The 24,216-nt window shown below is 37.0% G+C and overlaps 1 protein-coding gene across 8 annotated transcripts in view; it reads right to left on the minus strand.

Moving 5' to 3' along the window:
* Positions 1–24,216, minus strand: part of daam2 (dishevelled associated activator of morphogenesis 2) — a 149,567-nt gene that overhangs the window by 59,982 nt on the left and 65,369 nt on the right. For 7 of the 8 annotated variants that reach the window (XM_051134179.1, XM_051134177.1, XM_051134178.1 and 4 more), the window contains one exon: positions 10,884–11,115. The exons of the other annotated variant lie outside the window; for it this stretch is intronic. In XM_051134179.1, the coding sequence (XP_050990136.1) occupies positions 10,884–11,115 (232 nt within the window). The remainder of the gene's footprint in view (positions 1–10,883; positions 11,116–24,216) is intronic. 8 annotated transcript variants of the gene reach the window in all.

The raw sequence follows: 24,216 nt of genomic DNA on the forward strand, positions 1-24,216 counted from the left end.
AATTGTATAAATTAAATATGAATTACCACACGTGTAGGTAATTTATGTAGAAAAGTATATGTATAATTAAGAATTACACTTACAGCAGTATGCATTTCATTCTATCATTCTATCTATTCATTTTATTTTTAAGTAGAACTCCAGATTATGTTTCAAACATGTAAATAGTAGAAATAGTAAATTTCATTTTTATTTACTGCCAGAATAGAGCTTTGAACAAGATAAGCTATTCATCAAAGATATACAGTCAGGATACATGATTAACAGAAACCAGGTTTTTGTGAATGGAAGGACTCAAATATATCAAAGTTGTTAGCTTTTATAGAAGATAGGAAAGAAAAGAGAGCTACACAGAGAGTGTAAATTATAGAGTGAAAAGGAAACAAAACTAAAAGCTATAAAAGCCGTACAGTAATAGTGAGAAAGGGAACAAAAAGGCAGAGCTAAAGGGAGGGAGGTGCAGGAAAGACATAGAGAAAGAAAGATTTAGAGATGGTCAAAATGGAAGGAAGTCATATGTGGCCCACAGGGGACTGAGAGGAAACTGTTTTAGCCAGAATTTACCAAGCAGAAAGCCTCATGCATAGATACACAAAAATGAAGAATGAACAACTGAGAGGAATAACTTACCTAAATATGCAAGTGTACAGTAAAACATACCATAAAAGCAAGTCTGATGTTGATGTTTTTAAATGTAATTGGCTCTTGTGTGTCTCATTTTTGACAACCAATTAATATTTTAATATTTTATATATAATTTAGATAACTTCTGAGAGCTATGATAAAGGGTTAGCAATACAGTGACTCACTAGACTATTTTCCTAGCGATTTTTTGTCCTTGGGGAAGGTCAACAGTCCCAGTCCACATTACGATAGAGAGTATACTCTATAAATGTAAAAATGCCTAGTTCTTTCATGAAACTCTAGATGGCGCAGGCTGGCGGGTGTTAACGTAACTGATGATATTCACAGCCTTATACCACTTGGCACAAGCTGATTGGTCCATGTCGCGTACACAGCCAATGAGTTTGAACCATATGGGGTATGTAACTCTTTAATGTGAAATAGGCATTTTATTACTTTTCCTTATTTAACAGGGCTACAGTAAATTCTGTGAACTCTTAAGCAAAATAGGCATTATTTCATTGTGTTAGCTTATTTAATAAAGGGCCTTATAGCAATTATTAGTTCTTGTGCAGCTGCAGCAGCAGTATGCATAGCTGTTTAGATCGCAATGTTGGCTAATTTTAATAACGGCAGCATGCAGAGCAATTTCAGATGCAATGTTATATAACATTAGCAGCGGCATGCTTAGCAAGTTAGATTATCATGGTTTCTAATATAGCAGTGACATGATACAGTACTTTCAGTTGTATGAAATTCCAGTGAATCGCATGGGGTAAGTAAAGTGAAAAAGGTATTTTATTACTTTTGCTATTTAACAGGGCTACAGTACTTTTTGCAAACTCTTCAAAGTGAAATAAGTATTATTTGATTGCTTTTGTGTGTTTAATAAAGGGGCTATAGCAATTCTAAGTACTTTGTGCAGCTGTAGTAGTAGTATGCATAGCTATTCGGATTGCAATGTCTGTCAGTTTAGTTTTCTTGGTGCAATAGCTGCAGCCTGCATAGGCTTTCAGTCATCGAAAATAATACTTTTCTCAGCAGCAGCACTGACAGCATTTCAAGGTCACAAATTTTATTTGGTCACAATTAATATAAATAGCAGCAGTATGTATAATTAAATGAGATGTCTATAGCAATAATATTACAGCATAGTCGCTGCAAAGCAGACACTGGATTAAAATAAAGTCTTAAAAGACTAATTTAAAACTATTTGCTCAGACCAACTGAGCCTGAGTCAGGTGGTTGCTGGGGGTTATTTCATCTATCAGCCTACAGCATGATTCCTGTTTGTTTAAGACACATATAGTGCACATTTCAACCTAGGTAATTTTGAGCTATTGGCTCAGACACACATAGTTATTTAGGTCATTAGTTAAATAAACCTAAGGGTACAGCACAGTAGCAAGTACGGCAGTAGCAAGTTTACATTGCTAAGCCACTAGTTAATTTATCTGGGCTTCGCTAGTCCAGAAACGCATTAACTCAGGTCAGTAGTTTAAGCTTTCTGGTCAAACAATCAGGTAGACACAGCAATAGTTCACTAGCGTTAAGCCGTTCGGGCAAAGCTGGCCTAGGCTCACATAGATGGCAAACACACGGTCTCATGGCTCTTTGGAGCAGCAGGAGTACATATGTCTTGGCTATAGATCTGCTTATTCTGGGGGGGTTTGTCTCTCCATTTTGCCCTTATAGGGATGACAAGCATTTTATTGTATAGCAGCAGTATGCTTTTATGCTTATAGCAGCATGCATATTTTAGCTGTTTCGTTATCTCCTTCCAGCTTTGTTGGGGGGTTATTTTGTATGATATTGTGCAGCAGCAGAATGTCTTAAATACTCACAGCACCGTATCGCCATATGCTTCGGCAGTAGCAAGTTCTTGTACTTGCTTGCAGTGGCAGCAGCAATAATCTACAACTATAGCAATAACCAACAGCAGCAGCAATTCAGCAGCAGCGTAGGAGATCTATTCCGCCAAGACCAAATACATTAACATTGTCATATCCATTACCATGCTAAAATCTTCCGAGAGCTGTCATGGAAGAAATGCCTACTTCTTTTATGAAACTCTAGATGGCGCAGGCTGACGGGTGTTAAGGTAACTGATGACATTCACAGCCTTATACCACTTGGCACGAGCTGATTGGTTCATGTTGCGTACGCAACCAATGAGTTTGTACCTTTACCTTTAAATGGCTGGTTGGCATTTACTTGAGCCTTTCGCAGCAGCGCGCTTTGAGTTCCTTTGAAACCCTCCACCTTCCTCAGCTCCACCTGTATAGATCTCCTACGGGTTATTTTGTATGCTATTGTGCAGCAGCAGTATGTCTTAAAGGGGTCATCGGATGCCCATTTTCCACAAGTTGATATGATTCTTTAGGGTCTTAATGAAAAGTCTCTAATATACTTTGATTAAAAATTCTCAATGGTTTTGTAAAACAACACCCTTTTTACCTTGTCAAAATGAGCTCTGCAAAAATCATCTCAATTTAAGGGGTTGTTCCTTTAAATGCAAATGAGCTCTGCTCACCCCGCCCCCGCTTCTCTCTGTGGAATGACGATCTTGTTTACTTTAGCCGCATTTAGCCGCATATAGCCGTGTTTAGCCGCTAAACTTCTTAACTACCACGTTATAAGATACACACTTCTGCTGTAAGTGAAGCTGAATCATGAATGATTTGCTCGAACATAGACGGCTATATATAGATCGGGAGTCGCACTCCATTCACAAACAAGTATAATCCACTGCCTCTTTAGCGGCTCAGATGTCGGGAGTAAATGACGACCACTATGTTCATTATTACATCCAGCAACACAACACCTCAATCGCTCAGTTGGAGATATTCTTGTCTAACTTACATCCCTGCTTCGGCATCAAAACAAGGAAAGTTACTGGACTACGACAGCTGGTCTGAGGTAAGAGCTCATGTCAATCAACTATCATGGGAGAACGGCTCGATTTGAAAAAGGGGATATTATTTTTACAGATTAATTAAAAACCACTGCATGGATTTTTATCATTATAGGGTAGATTTGTACATACACTGCCAACACACATTAATGTTCAAACAACATGAAAAAGTGAAGTTTGCATCCGATGACCCCTTTAAATACTCATAGCACCGTATCGCCATATGCTTTGGCAGTAGCAAGTTCCTGTACTTGCTTGCAGCAGCAGCAGCAGCAGCAATAATCTACAACTACAGCAATAACCAACAGCAGCAGCAATTCAGCAGCAGCGTAGCAGATCTATTCCGCCAAGACCAAATGCATTAACATTGTCATATCCATTACCATGCTAAAATCTTCCGAGAGTTGTCATAAAAGAAATATCTTCTTTTGTGTGTCATGAAAAAAATCAATGATATGAGGCTTTTCCTATAATGAAAAATGTGTAATTGAAACTGAAACGCCTTTAGTAACATGCAGTAATATTTGGCTTTAAATTAATACTCATTAAGGGATGGATCTCACTTCCACTCAAGAAAACCAACTGTTCCTAAACTGACCATCTTTCACAATGACAGCAACAATACTAAACTAATTTATCAAACATGTTCTCTACTGGCCCACTCCCTTCTCATCCAGATCTAATCAGCTAAGTCACAGCCTTGTAAATAGCAAGGTTGACTGAGGACAGTAGCAAGGAAGTTCACTGGCCGATATCACCACATCCAATGCTCTCAGCCACAGAAATGAGGAAGAAACAAATTCCACTCCAGGAAGGTTAGGGCGCCGAAAAGAGGGAATGGGCTGTTCCGTTATTATGTCATGTTATTCTGTAATCTAAACTATCTGTCAAGCACTGATCATATCATATTTATTGTTTCTGTTTAAATGCCACAATTACCTTACTGCAATCAATCAATGCATGTCTCTGAAAACACAGGGTGGGTTGTTCCTGAATTAATCTGTGTTAGCTGATTCAGTGACACACTCATAACAAAAAAAAACAAAAAAAAAAACACAGTAACTCACACAAAAAGACAGTAACTGTTGAAAAAAAAATCCAAAACTAATGCAAAGGCCCACGGCTGGTTTGGATTGCCACAAACACAGACAAGCAGAATGATGCCAAAATTTAAAAATTCCAATGCTTGTGAACTAAATATTAGCATTCTTGGAACACTGCGTGGCCAATCAAAATCTTGAATGAATGGTTGTGATACACAGTGATTCTAAACATTATATAGCAAAATATAGCAACAGTGAAAGGTTTTACTGGTGCTATATTTCATTATATAATGTTGATTTATTTTAAAGAGATTTGTGAAACATATCCACAGTCAATGTGTTAGGACTGTGTGAACGTTTTATAAACTCCACTAAAAAATCATCTTGGTTGGTTGGTTAAAAGTAATTGCAAAAATAGTTAAGAATAACACAGAATGAAAAAATGACACAGAAATGAAAAACTATCAGTCGGATGTTTTGTAGTCATCCTTTTACTGACACCCTCTTCTGAATAAACACGTAATCTTTCTGTGTGTAATGTTTCATGTTCTTCCTCCCTCAAAACTATATTTACATGTTTTTCAGTTTTTTGACTCAGTTTCTCCCTTTTTCTGATAGCAGTGACATAACATCATTTCTGCACTCCATCTGCTCATTTCTCTCTTCACCTTTAATGTCAGACCACTTCAGGCATTAGCTGACTTACGTCATTTGTGTTATGCTTTCTCATAGCTCCAGACTACAGCTGGCCCACGTGCCCATTTTACGGATCCAAAATTTTAAAAGTAAGCACACGAGTAAATAAATACACACACATGCACACAAGAGCACAGTACACTCAAACACAAGACAATGTGCCTACAACAAAACCCACACTTACACACAGATACAAAATACAACCACATACTGTATCCTTTGGATGAATTTCATATATTTGCAAGGAAACCACTTCGCTGCATTCAAATGTCCGAGCCATTTAGCTGGATTGTAAAACAGTATCATTATCACATTTGTCTAAATGCACACAGCCATGTGTCAAGAAAAAAAAAATTAATGCAAATACACAACTGCAAACTGATGTGGGGTTTTGTGGCATTGCACAAGCTGATTGATGGCATCCACTCAACCCTTAGTCATATAATTTATCACTATCATGTAACTATCATGTCATCAGTCAGAGGGAGCTGACTCCCAGCCTTGATTGCAGGAGCACATATCTGCATGGAAGAGCTGTTTACACCAGTGGTTTCCAAACCCAGGGGTCGTGGCTCCCCATGGGGGCCACTAAAAATGTATGAGTGGTTGGTGAGCTCACTTTAGTTTGAGGGGTTACAAGTAGGGATGAAATGGTTACCTGTTTGATGATACACCTTGTTCAAATTCCTGATGGTTACTATTACTGTTTCATACTTTAATTATCATTAAAACATATTTGATTGTTATTTGTACTGTTTAGTAAGCTCCACCTACTGTCAAAAAGTAGATTTACATTTTCATTCAGCCTGTCTGCCATTATTGTTTAGACCAATGTGAAAATCAGACTGAAATTGCATGTATTGGTGTAAAATTATAACTGCTTGATTGAAAATAAGCTAATGTGCATTCTAAAAATCTAAATAATTCAGATAATAAGATATCTATAATTATTCATGGAGCAGATAAAATGCTATTATTCTATTATTTTGACTCATATCCCTTATTTTTATTATTATTTTTTTTTTTTCATCAAAACTTTATATGTTATGTTGTAAGTCACCAATTGAACATTTTTTGTTCATTTTAAATCTGGTCATTGCCACTATGATTTTTATGATGATTATTTTAATGTTTCTGCTGTTGTTGCATTTATTAAAAACTGGGGGCAGGGGTCATTAAAGGGGTCATCGGATGCCCATTTTCCACAAGTTGATATGATTCTTTAGGGTCTTAATGAAAAGTCTATAATGTACTTTGGTTGAAAATTCTCAATGGTTGTGTAAAACAACACCCTTTTTAGCTTGCCAAAATCAGCTCTGCAAAAATAATCTCATTCTGGTTGAGGCTGCTTTAAATGCAAATGAGCTCTGCTCACCCCGCCCCTCTCTTCTCTCTGTAGAAAGACGAGCCTGTTTACTTTAGCTGTGTTTAGCCACGTTTAGCCGCTAAACTTGCTAACTAGCACTTTATTACGAAAGGCGATCGCAAAGATTCATTAAAAAAACCCTTATACTCACTTCCGCTGTAAGTGAAGCTGGATCATGAATGATTTGCGTGAACATAGACAGATATATGTAGATCGGGAGGCGCATTCCCTTCACAAACAAATGTAATCTACTGCATCTTCAGCTGCTCAGATGTCGGGAATAAATGATGACCACTACGTTCATTATTACATCCAGCAACACAACACCTCAATCGCTCAATTGGAGATATTCTTGTCTAACTTACATCCCTGCTTCGGCATCAAAAAAAAAAAAGGGTGGAGTGTTACAGCTGATCTGAGGTAAAACGCTCATGTCAATCAACTATCGTAGGAGTGGCCTCTGTGGGTGTGATGTAACAACCACAGGCATCTGAGAATGACTCAATTTGAAAAAGGGAATATTATTTTTACAGATTAATTAAAAACCATTGCATGGATTTTTATCATTATAGGGTTGATTTGTACATACACTGCCAACACACATTAACGTTCAAATAACATGTAAAAGTGAACTTAGCATCCAATGATCCCTTTAAGGATTTTGAACAATTTTGAAATAGGGGCCTCATGGGAAAAAAAGGTAAAAGGTTGGGAACCACAGGTTTGTCTCTGAGTGCAGACAGAGACAATGACTCTTCAAACTGACCAAAGTTGTTAACAGCTAAAAGATTTCTTTTCAGTCCTGATTATGCAGCAAATGACTCTCAGTTCCTCAGACTAGAGAGCTGTTATTTAAAATGTAGTGAAGACAACTGATATACACTAAAGAGAGATGGGTTTATAACCCCAATTCTAAATTCCAACCTCCAACTGCCATAAAATCAAGAATATGTTATCTTTTTTTTGTGGAAAGTAAGTCTTTCCACTTGTTCTTTTGTAGTCACATATTATCACATAAGTCTGCGTGACTGTGTTGTGGTGTGGGAGAGTTGTTCTTTTGTCAATAATTAATTTAAATCAATTGAAATAACATCTGAAATTATGATATAAATTCATAAAGTAACTTTTCCCATTAATTTCAAAACTAATTTGATTACATAACAGGCACTATTTGGCGTATTTATATTATAACCACTCTGCAACCCCACAGATTTTGTAAAGTGCATGAATCTAAACCAAATTACATAAACATCTGTGCACAACTTCACCACAGAGTGGAGGTGTCCTCTGTATGCATGTTTCTCATATCATATTCCAAAAAACTGTTCAAACTCTTAATCCTGTCATGGTGACCCAGTTCTGTCAGTTTTCTTAAAGCTTCCTGAGAGAGAATATTTATTATATTACTGCAAAAAGTGCATGTTTTGACATATTCTTCATATATGGAAAACACTTGGGTATTTGTTTGGCCTTTGCAGCAAATAGATCAGTTTTTGCTACACGTTGTGCAGACAAGCCATTAAAATGTTTAGTAGAGCAGTACCACAAGATTATTTGTTTGTTTGTTTAAATGGACAGGGATAATCCAGAGTGAAGGAATAGTGCATGGCAGTGGTCTGAATTTTTTTCAGTTACAATCACTATTTATATTTACCATAAATAATCTACAAGTCTTTTTTTATTATTTGTATTTATTTATTTATTTATTTATTTATTTATTTTTGTATCAGGCATGAGGCTGCTGTGATTTACCTAAGTGCTCCCATATGTTGGGCATGCTTTGACTCCAAATGATGAGCTTTATTTTTTTCCTTTCCACAATCTGTTTTTAGCTGAACTACAGGGTGGGGAAAGACAGTTTAGCCAGACAGAAAAAAAAAGAGAGACAGAAAAGGAAAATTAATTATTCTTGCAACTCAATTTTCTCCTAAAGGGGTTGTGACATGAATGTTTTTTTTTTTTTATTTTAATATGTTCCTTGAGATTCACTTATAATGTTATTTTTTCCCCCATAAACAACTAACATATGGGCGAAAAAAATATTCTTTTTAACTCTCATTTTGCCCCTCTCTCTGAAATGATCGTTTTTTTAAGAAGCAGGTCCTTTCTTCTAATGATGGGGTGGGAATATGCAGCACATTTGCATTTAAAGTGATGCAAAAGTGATTTAAAGTGATTTTAGACATGCCTCAAAAATTACATTTTCCATATGTTATAATAAATGATCTCTGAGGTATTTTGAGCAGAAACTTCACAGACACATTCTGGGGACACCCAAGACCAATATTACATCTTGTAAAAAGGGGCATAATAGGTGCCCTTTAAGGTGTGTCTGTAAAAGACCACTGTTATGATTGGCATTGCAAAGAAAATAATATCCCCACACTATCGTACTGTCAGTATGTGTTTTGAAAACATTAGCTGTCATTTAAAAACAAAGCATCACGAAATAGTTTACTTCTGGTTTGCAATGCAGCTGCTGTCAAATTTAATAATATTGGCTGCTTCATCTTTTCTTTTTATCACTGATTGGCAAGCTGTATTGAAGTGACCAAACAAACTACACTTTTTGTTATGAGCAAGCAGTAGGTGGCTGACTTAACCTTGCACACTTTAATAAAAATCAGACTAGCGGATTTGTGATGATGAGATGCACAACCCTGGAGTCATATTAAACACGGAGTTGGAATCAAATTGAAACCATATCTTAACAAAATTAGATAAACTCTACTGAAGTGCAGGTAAAACATGCATTATACCACCTTTACCTCACGCCGTTGAATTCCATCGCTGGGCCAATGGGTGCTCCTTACAAATCTTACAAATCTAACAACAGGATAAACTGAAGAGTAAAAAAGTGTTTGCATATGCATCTTGTTTAAACAGCTTGTTTGCTTCTCTGTATAGACATCTGAAGGATCCCAGTGCCAGGTAAAAGAGGACAGTTTTATAATGGTGTCATGGATCACTTTGCAGGATTATATATTTGTTTAGAGCATTTGAATGCAGATTGTTTTGTAAACAAGACACAGTGTAGTAGAGAGTGCAAAAATATTTTTTCAAACTCTCTACTACACTGTGATCCAGGACACAATTATAAACTGTCCTCTTGTACCTGGCACTGGGATCCTTCAGAAGTCTATACAGAGAAGCAAACGAGCTGTTTAAACAGGATGCATATGCAAACACCTTTACTCATTCATTTATCCTGTTGTAAGGAGCACCCCTTGGCCCAACCATGGATTTCAATGGTGTGAGGTGAAGGTCGTATAATGCGTGTTTTACTTGCACTTCAGTAGAGTTTATCTAATTTTCTTAGGATTCAGTTTCAATTTGATTCCTGCTCCGTGTTTATTATATGGCTCCGGGGTCGTAGACCTCTTGATCACAAATATGCTAGTCTGATCTTGCGAGGGTGCGAGGTTAACCATTACCTTTAAGTCAGCCACCTACTGCTTGCTTGTAACAAAAAGTGTAGTTTGTTTGGTCACTTCAATACAACTTGCCAATCCTCCACATAATCTACTAGTCATAATGATTTCAGAGTTCAGAATAAATCAAATATTACTTATATTTGTCAGGTAAGAATGTATCGTGCCAATTACATAATTAAACCATGAGAATTCAATTCAAATGAACGCCAGTGGGTGGGGCCATTGGTGCGATGATGTATAACTATTGGTTGATGTCTTGATCTGAAGGTAAAAATATGGAAATGTACTTGCCCATGTGACGTCACAAACCCCATAATATCCCACAAAAAACAAGTGTTAATGGAGCTTGATTGCATAAATGCTTTGTTTATAATGATGGGGAGGCTTATTTAAGGTATAAAAGGATGTTTTAATGATACATAGACCTCTTACATGTCAAATGTCAAAAGACAATTTGATTTCTTATGTCAGAACCCCTTTAATTGGATATTTAAGTAATTTGAAGATTACACCCTTACTTTGTTTGCCAAACTGCATTATTCAGGTTTGCTTCACTGAACTACTAAGAATATGCCTCCTAAAGCTTTATTTATGATCAGCTTTTGTACTACAAGTATTGCAAACTGTCTGACGTTAGAAATTAGATTTTAAGTCACTGTGACAATGATTGCACATGGATTGCACATGGATTGCACATTTATGTATTACATGAATTATGTTTACGGATTCCTTAAAAGAATAGAGTAGTAAATTAAACATATTTGATGGCGTAAACCTGACCACCAGAAAAGCTGGCAGATACTAACCACTAATTCAGAGAAGCGGGCATGCAGTTCGTCCTCCGGGGGCATGGGGGCACTGAACTCCAGCAGTTGCAGTGGTACACTATCTTTCAGGTTGATCTCAGGGGGTTCACTGCTGCTGAAGCAGCACAGGAAGCCCAGGGTGGGCCGTGTGCGCTTCCGGGGAGGCATCCTCTCCAATCCGGAGAGGCTGACAGCCAGCAAGGCGAAGAGTCTGCTATCTAAGGGGCATGATCTGAAAGGGAAAAAGAAACCAATCAGGATTTAATAAAACCACACAAGACAACTTCATGTGTACATAATCATTTTTTACAAAGTAAATGGTTTTAAATCTACTAAAAAACATTAAAGGGATAGATCACCAAATAATGAAAATGTTGTCATCATTTACTCACCTTCACACCTGTATCAGTTTCTTCCTTCTGTTGAACATGAAGGTATTTTGAAGAATGTTGGTAACCAAACATTTGCTGTTAGCCATAGACTTCCATAGTATTTTTTTCCATACTATTGAAGTTAATAGCTACCAGCAACAGAACAAAGAAACTCATACAGGTTTGCAACAACTTAAGGGTAAGTAAATGATGACAGAATTTTCATTTTTCTTGGGTGAACTATCCCTTTGAGACAAATGTCAAGAAATTGAATAAATGTGTCGAGCATTCAGCCACAGAAATAAAAACCCAAAAGCAACTCTCAAGCAAAGCTAAAGCCTCCTATTAATAGCTGTGATTTTTCCCTTTATTTTTATTGATTTATTATTATTATTATTATTAAAGCAGTTTCACATTAGTCTTACAGCTTTAACTGCTAAACATCAGAATGGAGACATCAGTAAAAGACAGAGGCTACAGGCTGAACCCTTCAGCTGTGTGGAGTGGCCATGAAGGAGCTGGGTTTCTGAAAAGCAACTGCTCTCATCACTCTCCAGAACTTCTTCGGTCCATGTGGGCAAAGAGAATGGAACCGCCTGGCACCTCTCTGGATGTGCTGGCATAACCCCCAGGGCACTACAATGACTTCTCTGTTTTCAGGCTACAATGTTCGCCAAAGGCAAAAGAGAAGGAAAGCGAGGGAGACGAGACAGCTGTACCCATCACACTCACCGGAACAGAGAAAACACAAAAGGGAAACAAGACCAGCGTTCCTAGACTCCCTGCTCTCACAAGTAAGTCCACCGTAATAAGAATGGCAGTGGTTTCCATTAGGCTCACCAAAAACTTGTGACAAGGAAATAAAACTGTCAGCCTTGCTTATTTCTGATATCAAATATAGTGCAAGTACAAGTGTTTGCTACAAAAAAAGTTAATATCGGAATGGTGTGACATAATACGGTAGCTGGATCAAATTTACGCTTATATCAAGATGGCTTTCCTAGCAAAAATTTTTGAGAATGAAGAATCGGTTATTATTCAGATTAATTAATTTACAAAATAAATAAAAAATAAAACTGAATGACTTCCATGACTTTTGGTTCCAATAACGGTTTCGTTCCACAAGAACATCGCAATATTAATACTAATGTTCCTGATTTATATTTTACCTAAACTTGCTGTTGAAATTGAATGTGATGAGAGAGAAAGACTTAAAGAAAGACTGGTCGCTGCTAAGTTACATTAAACCTTTAAGTTACATTATAAATACATAAACACAGTGAAGAGAAATGCTACTTCAAGCTTTAACGCTGGGATAAATTTAGTATCTAACTTTAAAAATTTACTTTGATTATGTCAAGTCTCAGATGCTTGTGAGGAGGCAAGTGAAGTTACTCTCTATTTAGAGCATTCTAAATCAGTTGCATTCCATTAAATTAAAGATGCTGCCTGATGTGAATGACCCCTAATGAATACATTACAGTTGTTTCATTAATGATATTGAAAACACCACTAATATATGGACATCTGTACACAACTCAAACAGTCCAAACAAAAATTATTTATTTTGTCTCTCATTCCAGCACCAAATGCACACACCCTCACACAATAAAAATTGCACAAATCCCATAGAAAAACACAAGTGCAAATACTATATACACAGAGCCATTTACTTCACATTTAGTCCTGCGTTATTTAAAGCTTGTACAGCCATAGTCGATTTGTCCTTGTTTTAATGGCTCTGCAATGTCTACCCGATGGTAACAGATTGAACAAACAATGACCAGGGTGTGATGAGTCCTTAATGATACTGTAAGCTCTCCTGAGACAGAGGGAACTGTGAAGGTTCTCCAAAGTTGGGAAAGGGTACCCAATGATTTTCTCTGCAGTTCTGATGACCCTCTAAAGCTCTTTTTTAGATGCCACAGTGCAGCTGGGAAATCACACACAAAGGCAGAAAGAATACTCTCAATAGTAGAGCGATAGAAGGATACAAGCAGACTCTGAGTGATGTTATTCTTCCTGAGAACACTCAGAAAGTAGAGTCTCTGCTGTGCTTTCTTCACCAGTTCAATGGTGTTCCTGCCCCAAGTCAAGTCCATTTCAATACAGACTCCCAGGAAACGGAAGTTTGTGACCCATTCCACACAGACCTCACCAATGACTATAGGTTGGATAACCGTTTTTTTTTCTCCTGAAGTTGATAACTCCTTAGTCTTTGATGTGTTCAAGATCAGATTGTCACTGCACCAAGAAAACAGCCACTACACCTCATCCCGGTAGGCAGATCATTGCTAGACTTATCGTGTTGCTAGAGTGTACGGGATTGCAGTCATGTGTGTAGAGGACCTTCTTTGGTATATAGCACATACAGATTGAGCAGCTGTGTAAAGTTCCTACTGTTTACATGTTTCATATGATAAGCCATATCTGAGGTCGATGAATGCTAGGTGAGTATTTGTATGTCCTGCCTGATGTACTGTATTACCACATAGACCAGCCGTCAACCATCTGTCTGTCACGGACTACGTGACTTCGCCACTTCCTGTGAATTTTTATTATTTTTTTCCGCGACTAAACAACTATTAAAATTTTGGTCAACCAAACCTCTTCTCGTGGACTAATGGTTTGTTGACTACTCGACTGGTAGTTGACTACTCGAATGGTTAGTTAACCTCTGGCGGCCCTAGTGGACACACTGGAAAACAAACACAAATGAAATTTGTGTATACATGGATGCATAATAATGTTCATGCTGTCTCTTATTCATTTTTGCCTCAGGGCAGGGCATACCAAGTAACCTGTGTTTTCTCTAAAGAGTGCAGTGGTGTATAAAAAGAGAGACAGAGAGAATCAGACAGACAGAGATGGAAAGGGGGGAGGGGGATGGCTGTTGCCTTTTCTCATTCAGCCCACGACCACATCACATTATCCTGTGTGCTGCTGGAAGTAGGTCAGTGGAGGAGAGAGGGAGGAGCCTTTCCTTCTCACACACACTGCTCAACTGGTTTCTATATTTTGCATTAGTTTTTCTTGCTTGTGTGATCAGGAGTGTCTGTGTTAAGCAGATTTTTTTACAAAATCATAAATCTTCCCTTTCCTTTTCTAGCTTTTCCTCTCCACCTCCAATTTTTATTCTTTTAAAATATGTTTGAACAATAAACACTTCAACTGACATGCCTTGAATTTGTGCACACTCAAAACACTGAACAGATGTACAAGTCAGTATTTACTCAATACTGGGACCATTATTGGTGTTTGCTAAGGTTACAATCATTATTGTTGCTCATACTTTGGTTTAGGATCCTTTAACCTAAGAATTTAACTTTTGTACATAACTTATCCTACATAATTTATGCTACAGACATGAATGACACCTCAGCTATTAGAGTATATAGTACAATGGGGGAGAGCAGGGTGATTTGTGCCTCTGGGGAAGTTGAACCACCCCTTGTTTCTAGGCAACCATAAAAAAATTGGTAATGTGACCACAACTATTTAAAGAGCCTTCCATTTTCCTCCCACTATGATGAAGAGAGGCCCAAAAAATAATTGGTAACTACATTCAGCTAAGTTCAAAAACAGTTTTGTGCTGTTCAACATGCTTTTTGTGTCTGAACAATTACATTATTATTATTATTATTATTATTATTATTATTATTACTACTACTACATTTTTGTGTCAACAATTACATTATTATTTTTTTTTTTATATATATATATATATATATATATATATATATATATGTGTGTGTGTGTGTGTGCTTTAGGAAGTTATAATATGAGTATAATATATAGTTTCTTAAAATGGTAGGAGTGGGGTAATTTGAGGCCAAAGTCCTGGGTTAAGTTCAGCCAGTGGCTAGCCCACTCTGATGGTTACTTACAAAGTATTATTTTACTGTAATTATACATTCCATTAATTTGAGACCAAACATTTTGTTGTTCTTTGTAAAAATAATACTCTCCCTCCCATAAATTTTGCATCTGAAAGGGAAACTCCTACCAAAGCATATTCAATAAGGTCAGGCGCAAAAATTACTGTCCACACCTTTTCAGGGCCAATTCTTCACTGCGCATCTTTAGTAAATCCTGACAGTACTATTTTACCTCCAAAAGACAGTTTGCGCTGGTGCAAGCTGTTAGTAAATCTGCCCCTAGTCTTCAGTGCCACCAGCATCACGTCCTCTTGTACCACTCTTTCAAAAATTTATCTTCCAGAATCTGGCAGTAAGTTTTGGGAGTTTATTTTTAGTCTATCTCCCGTCCTGAAAAGTCTTGCAGAGGAAGACTAAAAGAAGGATATGATGCTGGTCAAGACTTCACTCTCAATTTATCTGTTTATAAAGCCTATAAAAAATGAGTTTTCATGTATTTCACAACACTTTAGCATGTTATTTTTATTAAGTGAGGGTAATTTTTTTAGGATTTCTTACCCAAGCAAAGGCTCTGAGAACTTAACACACTGCACTTCTGGAGACTCCATGTAGGTTGCAGTTTTGGAAAATGGTGGCACTGGGGACTAAATGGTTGCTGATGGATTCACACCTAATTCTTCACCTTAATTCTTAATGTCTTTCCTTTTCCACCTGTTTTTTTCTGACCATGCTAACTGAATGAGCATTTCACTGTCCAACGGACATGCCTTAACTTTGCAAATTGTAGTACTGCATCCTTCTCATGGCCATTTAATAATTTTTGACTTTCAGTCTGAGTTAAAGCTTCTTTTTTTTCCCCATTTCATCTTACCTAGGCTCATTGGAAATATGTGCCTCTATATACATTTCTGCAAAACTGAAAAAACATACATATATGCATTGCAGTTTCCAGTTAAATTGAACACTAGAGGCAGTAAAACTGAGACAACTTTTATTCCTTTTCACACATTTACAGATACAGAGTTTTGATTAAAAAAGCCTATTTTTTACATAATTGCAGAACATTCTGTTATGACTTTAAAACTATTTTAACATCCTGTGTGATTTGAAAACTGATACTTTTGAACATTATCGTCACATATATAGCTTCATATGCATGAGTTTTCTAATACAGCAGGTTTGCTTCGTAGCTCAAGCGATACGGCATTGCACTTGAGAGCTCCGGTATGAACCCTATAAAACTGTGGTTTGACAAAACAACTCAAATTTGCATAAGGAAAATAGCACGGCTGCATCAACAAATGCATTTTATATCACTTTTGCATTTGTTAACACTATTGGGTAGGTTTAGGGTTGGGTTTGGTATAGGGGATATTTCCAACACGATAGAGCATTAACCTTTAGCAAGATTTTATCTGTAAAAGAAAATCTGCTTAATAAGTATGCACACCTGAATATAAGGAGTTTTTCACTTCCAGCCTTCATGGACTATTAAATATCCAAATTATTAAATAGAAAATTAATAGTAGTTTTTACAATTGATGTGGTTTGGAATTGGTAAAATGTGCTTGGAAAAAAAGCACATGCCCCCATGGTTCATGCTAGGCCCAAGCCTGATGCCTCTTTCTGTCTATTTGGCAGTGTGGAGATTTCTGCCAAATGTGTTATCATGGGGTCTCTAATCATGAAAAATGCGTATGCAACCAAAGTCCCCTTTTAAGTTTATCTTTAAGGGTATTCTATAGTCTTTGATACAACCCATTTGCAACTCCATGATAGTTGCCATTTGCAGGGCTTAAAGATTTCCAGCATGCTGCATATGGCTGCGGGGAAAAAAAGATAGTCCTACATTAAAAAAAAAAAAAAAAAACTTGTTGATATCATATTAGAGTTCACCTACCAATTCTATGAGAGGAACACAGCATTCACTCTCAATGAGAATCAGAAGTTTTTGCTCTAATGAACACGAGGCGTGCATAATAGTATCCAATTGCAGAGTCGTAGCACTGATAAATGGAAAAGAAGCGCGACACGTTGAAAAAGCTGCAAGGCGGGACGCAATAGTAAAAGATGTCCATCTAGCACGTTTACACAGAAACTCATCAAAAAAAAAAAAGCAGCAGAGCTTTGTAAACAGTTCAGAGTGTCATCTCCACATGACTGGCAGAACAAATTTATCGGTATTTTTTTAAAAGGTCCTGTTTATACACAATCTCTTATGGATGTTTTACCAGTAAAGACTGTACGTGTGAAAGGGGCTAAATTCTTCCTCTGCATATGCTGTGAGTTTAAGTTGCTTAACGTTCATCTGGGGGAACATTGCGCTTTATCTATCTAGATTTGTAATGTACATCATTTATAAACATTTGCCAACACAGGAGAATACATCAACATGTTTCAATATGATTTATTGTATATCGTGATTCCAAAATAAAAGTTTCTGAGTTTGCATGTGGCCAAATATTAAAATTAAATGGATTTACGCTGTGAAGTGAAACATCACCAGGTATTTGTTATAATACATACATAGCCTAATGCAGAGGTCCCCAACCACCGGGTCACGACCCACTAACGCACTGTAAAAAAACAAAAACACACAATTTGTTGAGTCAGCTTGAAATAATTTGTTACCCTGCTGCCTTAAAATTTTAAGTTCAGTCAACTCAAATAAGTTTAGTCAACTTGAAATGTTAAGTTGTGCTAAGTAACAACTTAGATATTTGTGTTTGTTAAACTTAACAGATGGGTAAGTAACCCAGCTGCCTTAAAATTTAAAGTTGAAATATAACAAATATCTAAATTGTCACTTAGTATAATTTAACATTTCAAGTTGAATAAACTTTTTTATTAAGTTGACTGAACTTAAAATTTTAAGGCAGCCAGGTAACAAATTATTTTAACTTGACTCAACAAATTGTGTTTTACAGTGCAGGCCGTGGAAGAATTTCTACCGGGTCGCGAGAACGTTCTGGGGAAAAATTTGTATAGATATGATGCTCTATTATTTATTGTGCATAAATGATTGATTTATTGTGCATGAATGATTCTAATTATTCTATATAGTAAATAAAAGATTGCTCTGATCTGTCATATAATCTATTAGGGCTTAAACGGATCGCAGTTGATCCGTGATAGTACGAACCAGGTCCAGACCCCACCGTTCGGCATGTGATTTGCAGATTAATTTGCCAATTTACATTTAAATTTGCTATTTAAAACAACAACAAGAAGAAACGAAAACAGAACTCAATTCGTTACTTATGCTCTGTTCTTACAAACAACCAAAGCGCGCACAAGCATAGAGACGTGTTTCAGACAGCGCGGCATACAGAGTTGATTCCTCTTTCATATCTCCCTGCATTTAAGATACATATGCATGAGGGTTTGCGGTTATGTCGCTATATTGGAAACAGTGTATAACTGTTTAAAATTAGAACTTTGATATTGCTTTGGTCTTGCTATGGTTACTTGTAAGGAATACGGGCTTGACTCCTGTTGCAAGTTCATACAGACAGTATTCGAAAGCGACTGTACACTGCTGTGTGAACGGGACATTTCGAGACTCACACCTGTAAGTACATGCAGTTGTCAGTCCCAAAAACTGACAGTGTGAACGTGGCCTATGAATTTTCCAAGTGTTTGATATAGCTTTCATTCTTCAGGTCAATCATATATTCATGAAAAAAAAAAATCTGTTTGAATAAGAAAAGCAATAACTTTGCAATAGTATCTTTTCAGATCTTTCAAATGTTAAAGTTGCCACAGTCATTGCATTCTTTGCGTCTGCTGCACTTTATTTGTACAATTTTGTTTTATTAGTTTATTTATTAGAATTTGAAAAATAATAATTATATTGTTTGGTAAGTGAGATCTCTGAATTTAGTCCTTGAAAACCAAAAAACTAGTGCTTAAAGTCCTTGAAAACCTGAAATTTAATTATACATCTGCAGAACCCTGTTTAAGTTACCAGTTCTTGGAGCATTTTAACATTTTTGTTGTTAATTGAACTGAACTGTAGTTTTCCTAGTTCAAAAAAATCAAATCACCTTTATTTATATACCGCCTTTAACAATACAGAATTGTGACAAGGCGGCTGTACAGTATTAAATAAGAAATAGTACATCAATAATGCAAAGGGCAACAGTAAACACTCAATTTTCAGGTAAAGGTAGTTAATCAAATACAATAAAATAAAATACAATATTGTGTGAAGATAAAGTGAAGATAAAGTGTCCCCAGCTAAGCAAGCCAGAGGCGACAGCGGCAAGTAACCAAAACTCCATCGGTGACAAATCGAGAAAAAAACCTTGGGAGAAACCAGGCTCAGTCGGGGGGCCAGTTCTCCTCTGGCCAGATACAGAGGACTCACCAGGTCCCGTGGTCCTGTGCCGACAGTCGCCTAGTTACTCCTAGTTTCCCTTTTACCATTATTTCTTTCGGCATTGTATCAGCATTTTATTTTCAAGTTGCTTATTCCGAGTTGTGTTGCGGTAAAAATAGCAACAGATAGTGCCAGTGACAACTTAGATATTTGAGTTGAATCAACTTAAAATTTTAAGGCAGCTGGGTTACTTACCCATCTGTTAAGTTTAGCAAACACAATTATTTAAGTTGTTACATAGCACAACTTAACATTTCAAGTTGACTAAACTTATTTTAGTTGACTGAACTTAAAATTTTAAGGCAGCAGGGTAACAAATTATTTTAAGCTGACTCAACAAATAGTGTTTTTTATTTTTTACAGTGTACCTTGACGACTGGCTGATTTCAGCACAGTCCGAGGACTTAGTGTGTCAGCATTGCTTCCTTTTCCATTTCTGTTCTTCAGAGAAGTGCACATTGCATGAGCAACAAATCTAGGAATAGATTTTAAGCAAAACAGTGTCTCTCTGTCGCCTCCAGTGCCCCTGGGAATAGACGCTGTGGCTCATGCATGGCCAAGGGCTGGTTTCCTTCTTTGAGAGATCCCTATTAGAGCTATTATCCCCGGTTGGAATGTGAAAATTTTGGTTTCACCTATGAATCATCAATAAAGATTGGTCTTTATTTAGGCGCAGATTGCTGATGGCATGGGTAACAGAGTGCCTCATCACAACTGGGCACTGTTCCAATAGAGTCAGTTACTGACACAGCGTCTTGTTCTCTTTTCAGGGAACCATAGTTACATACTTTACTGAGATGACCTCAGCCATACAGAGACACAAAAATATCTCAGAAACATGGATGAGGGATCTTTTGACTAGGGCCAATAAGCAAGCAACCAGAACAGACTCCTGCAACCACATAACAATGTACCAAAAACAGCATTGTGGCAATGAGTTTTACACAATGTTAAACTTAGTTTCCTTTTGCTGTTTTTGCAAATTCAAACAAATGCCTCTCTCTTCACATAACCCTCATTTCTCCCCCTTAATAATTGTTTGTTCTCTCTATAAGCATGTTTTTCCACATTTCATCTTCCCCACACTGCTTGGGCTTTCTGTAATGTAAATACACTTCTCTCCCCCACATGTTTCCCCCAGAATTCATTTCATAATGTCCTCATGACAAAACCCAGGGGGGCTCAGAGGAATCTTTGGCATCCCAAACCGCCTCTGTCGCAGTGGCCAAATGGAATCTTTTCATTTTCTCTCATCGCTCTCTTGCTCTTTCTCTCTCTCTCTCTCTCCCTCTCACTGTTTTTACCATTAATATCAGAGGTTGCCCTTTCTTGAGGGGATGTTCAAAGCCAGCACAGCCACTCTTTCTCAGTGTCTGAAAAAAGTACAGTACCAACGGACAAAGTCAAAATGTAAAAACAATGAAAAAAGGAGAAAAAGAACAGCTGTTAATGAGGTACAAATAAAAGATAACTAGGCTGATAGATAAACTATATGGTTTATCTGTGTTCTTCAAGCCATCTTGTGTATTTTCATAAGCCATTGCTAATAGACATACATAGAATATAAGTATAGCATTTATTGTCTGCCTCATTCTGTGATAAGAATCCACATCAGATCACATAAGGAAGTTATTTCAAATACTCGACTGATGTTGTGAATTAAAAACAAGTTATATTGTTTTTTATAACTTTTGTTTTTATAGCTCTTTTGTTGGACAACAGGTTTAGAAAGGCTTATCATTGCATATCATTAGAATGGAAGATGCTCTGCATGTGTTGCTTTTTCAGATATAAGTGGGGAAGCATTTCTTCATTTCAGGACGTAAAACTGTGGGCACACATACAGCAAATTCCAAGAGAAATAAAACAAGGAATTTAAATGCAAAACCGAAAAACCGCAATTCACAAGCGCGTATTGAACCGTGAATGTCGTACCGAACAGTTCGATATTATATTGAGTATTGTGACATCCCTGGAGAGCACTATGAATTGCTCTTCATGCACACAGTAACTGAAATTTAAAACTGTTAGAGGCTTAGAAGGCTGAGAAGGCTTAATAAACTATTGCACAGATATAATACATTACTCATCAGTATCCCTTGATGTGAGGATGTTTTTATGTTTTATATCAGGGGTGCCCAAACTCAGTCCTGGAGGGCCTATAGAGTTTAGCTCCAACTTGCCTCAACACACCTGCCGGGAAGTTTCTATTATGCCTAGTAAGAGTTTGATTAGCTGGTTCAGGTGTGTGTAATTGGGGTTGGAGCTAAACTCTGTAGGACTGAGCTGACTCTGCTCTCCAGAACAGAGTTTGGGCACCCCTGCTCTATATAATATAATACACAAAATGATATAAACCCTATATGAGTGTTTACACTGTAACATGACACATCTATGTCTATGAATGTTTAGACCAGTGTTTACTGTGCCATTTTGTTATGAGTGGGCTAGATTAGTGATTGCTAATGTAATAATACATTTGCTTCTGATATCAACATGCACACTGTTTTTTTTTTTTTTTTAGTGACCAGATACCTGCACCGCAATGACTGTCCTGTTGATTTTCTTGATTTTCTTTTTTTACTGAATCCATGGAAAGAAGCAGCAAACACCTTGGAAATACCAGATATGGTTTACTTGTTTCAACAGTTAAACAGGATCTTTTTCAGAATGGCAGAAGACTCTGTGTTTGAATCAGTGTGCTCAATAATGTAACTTTAACCTTTATTTTTATATTTTAATTATATTGTGTTGTAAATAAAACAATAAAAAAGAAAAAAAAACTCATATTTTAATCACTTCACATTCTTTCTTACCTGCCTCACAGTCACACTGTGGCCACACTGATGGCCCATTAGAAAAGGGCGTTTCTATGGGTGTTTTTTTCAGACCTCTATTGTTTGCTTTGTTTAAAAACTGGGACGTAATTTGTTACAATGCTGCATTTCATCTTGGTTTGGTTCCCTTTCACAAGACGACATTACAAAGCAAACCAAACTGTATTTATGCAAGTCACATGTGAGTAAAGCTGTCCTCTTATTGGCCAGATTTCACCTGTTCACGCTCCTCTGCATCATTCATTAAGATGGATTGACAAGTTCTCTCTGTAGGCTTCCAAATGTAGCTGTCATTCCCACTCTAATATATCTATCTATATATAATTATATCTAATATATATATATTAGTGCTGTCAAAATTAGTGAGTTAACGCAGGTGATTACATTTTTCAGTTTAACGGTATTAAAAATATTTTACGTTGTTAATGCAGGGGTGGATCCACCCCACTTACAACTGCTGCTTCTGTCTCTTTTTCTTCACAAGAATTGCATTTATTTAGATGCAGAACGACCACATCGAACAGGAGACTTCTAAGACATGCTCTCCACTTCACCTCAGCGCCAAGCATGAGTAAAATGAGCGCAAAAAACAATACAAATATCCATATACAATACAATATATACAATACACATATATACAGACCCCCTTCCCTTTTTTTCAATTTTATTTTGTTTAGATTCATTTTTTTACCTCATTAATCAACACTCCATACCTACGACGGCGTTTTAGTGCCACCTTAAAAAAAAAAAAAATCTAAGATTACGAGATTAAACTCGTAATATTTCGACAATAAACTCGAAACTACGAGAATAAAGTCGAAATGTTACGAGAATAAAGTCGAAATATTACGAGAATAAAGTCAAAATGTTACGAGAATAAAGTCGAAATGTTACGAGAATAAAGTCGAAATATTACGAGAATAAAGTCGAAATATTTCGAGAATAAACTCGTAGTAATACGAGATTAAAATCGTAGTATTTTGAGAAATAAAGTCAAAATTACGAAAATAAAGTCATATTTTTACGTGAATGTATTGCATGCTTCCATCCACAACACAAACCGACTGAAGCTGTCAGTGCAACCATTAATTGCAATGCCGTACGGCTTGAGTTTATCATATGAATATGCCACAATGCGTTGGGACCCCGGCTGAAGTACTGAGCGTGCCGGTGTTCAGCTCCTTCAGGGTCGATTGCTTTATTTGATCATCAACCTCATAAGCCGTTTTTCCACTGTTAGAACGCTGTCCGTCTCCGTTGGCATGTACATCCCCTCAGCATTTGTTGGTAAAGTTATACCTGTCATCGCCTTGTTTATTTTTTGCGTTGTTTATAGTTGTGTCCTTTTTTTCTGTTATTTAACGAAGTCCCACAAACAGAAATATCTGATCATCGTCCATATCTCTGTTTATATTACAATTGCGTTACCAAGGCAACGACTGACGCATTTGTATTTACATTCCAAAGAGTTCCGTTATCAGCACCACAGTGGGAAATGAAATCGTATCCGTGCTGCCGGACCGGAACGGTTAAGCGAAGAGAACGGTTCGGCCTGATAGTGGAAAAGCGGCGATATGTAGTTTCTTGAGAAACAACATATCCTCTTCGAATAGCACACAGATGTAACCACCTATATCCGTGGAGTCGACCACTGGTCGCCATTTCAGACTGCACAAAAGAGGCAAATTCCGAGAATAAAGTCGAAATATTTCGACTTTTTTCTCGTAACATTTCGACTTTATTCTGGTAACATTTCGACTTTATTCTCGTAACATTTCGACTTTTTTCTCGTAACATTTCGACTTTATTCTCGTAACATTTCGACTTTATTCTCGGAAATTGCCTCTTTTGTGCAGTCTGAATTGG

The sequence above is a fragment of the Labeo rohita genome, chromosome 17 (genome assembly GCF_022985175.1).
Source record: "Labeo rohita strain BAU-BD-2019 chromosome 17, IGBB_LRoh.1.0, whole genome shotgun sequence".
NCBI lineage: Eukaryota > Metazoa > Chordata > Actinopteri > Cypriniformes > Cyprinidae > Labeo > Labeo rohita.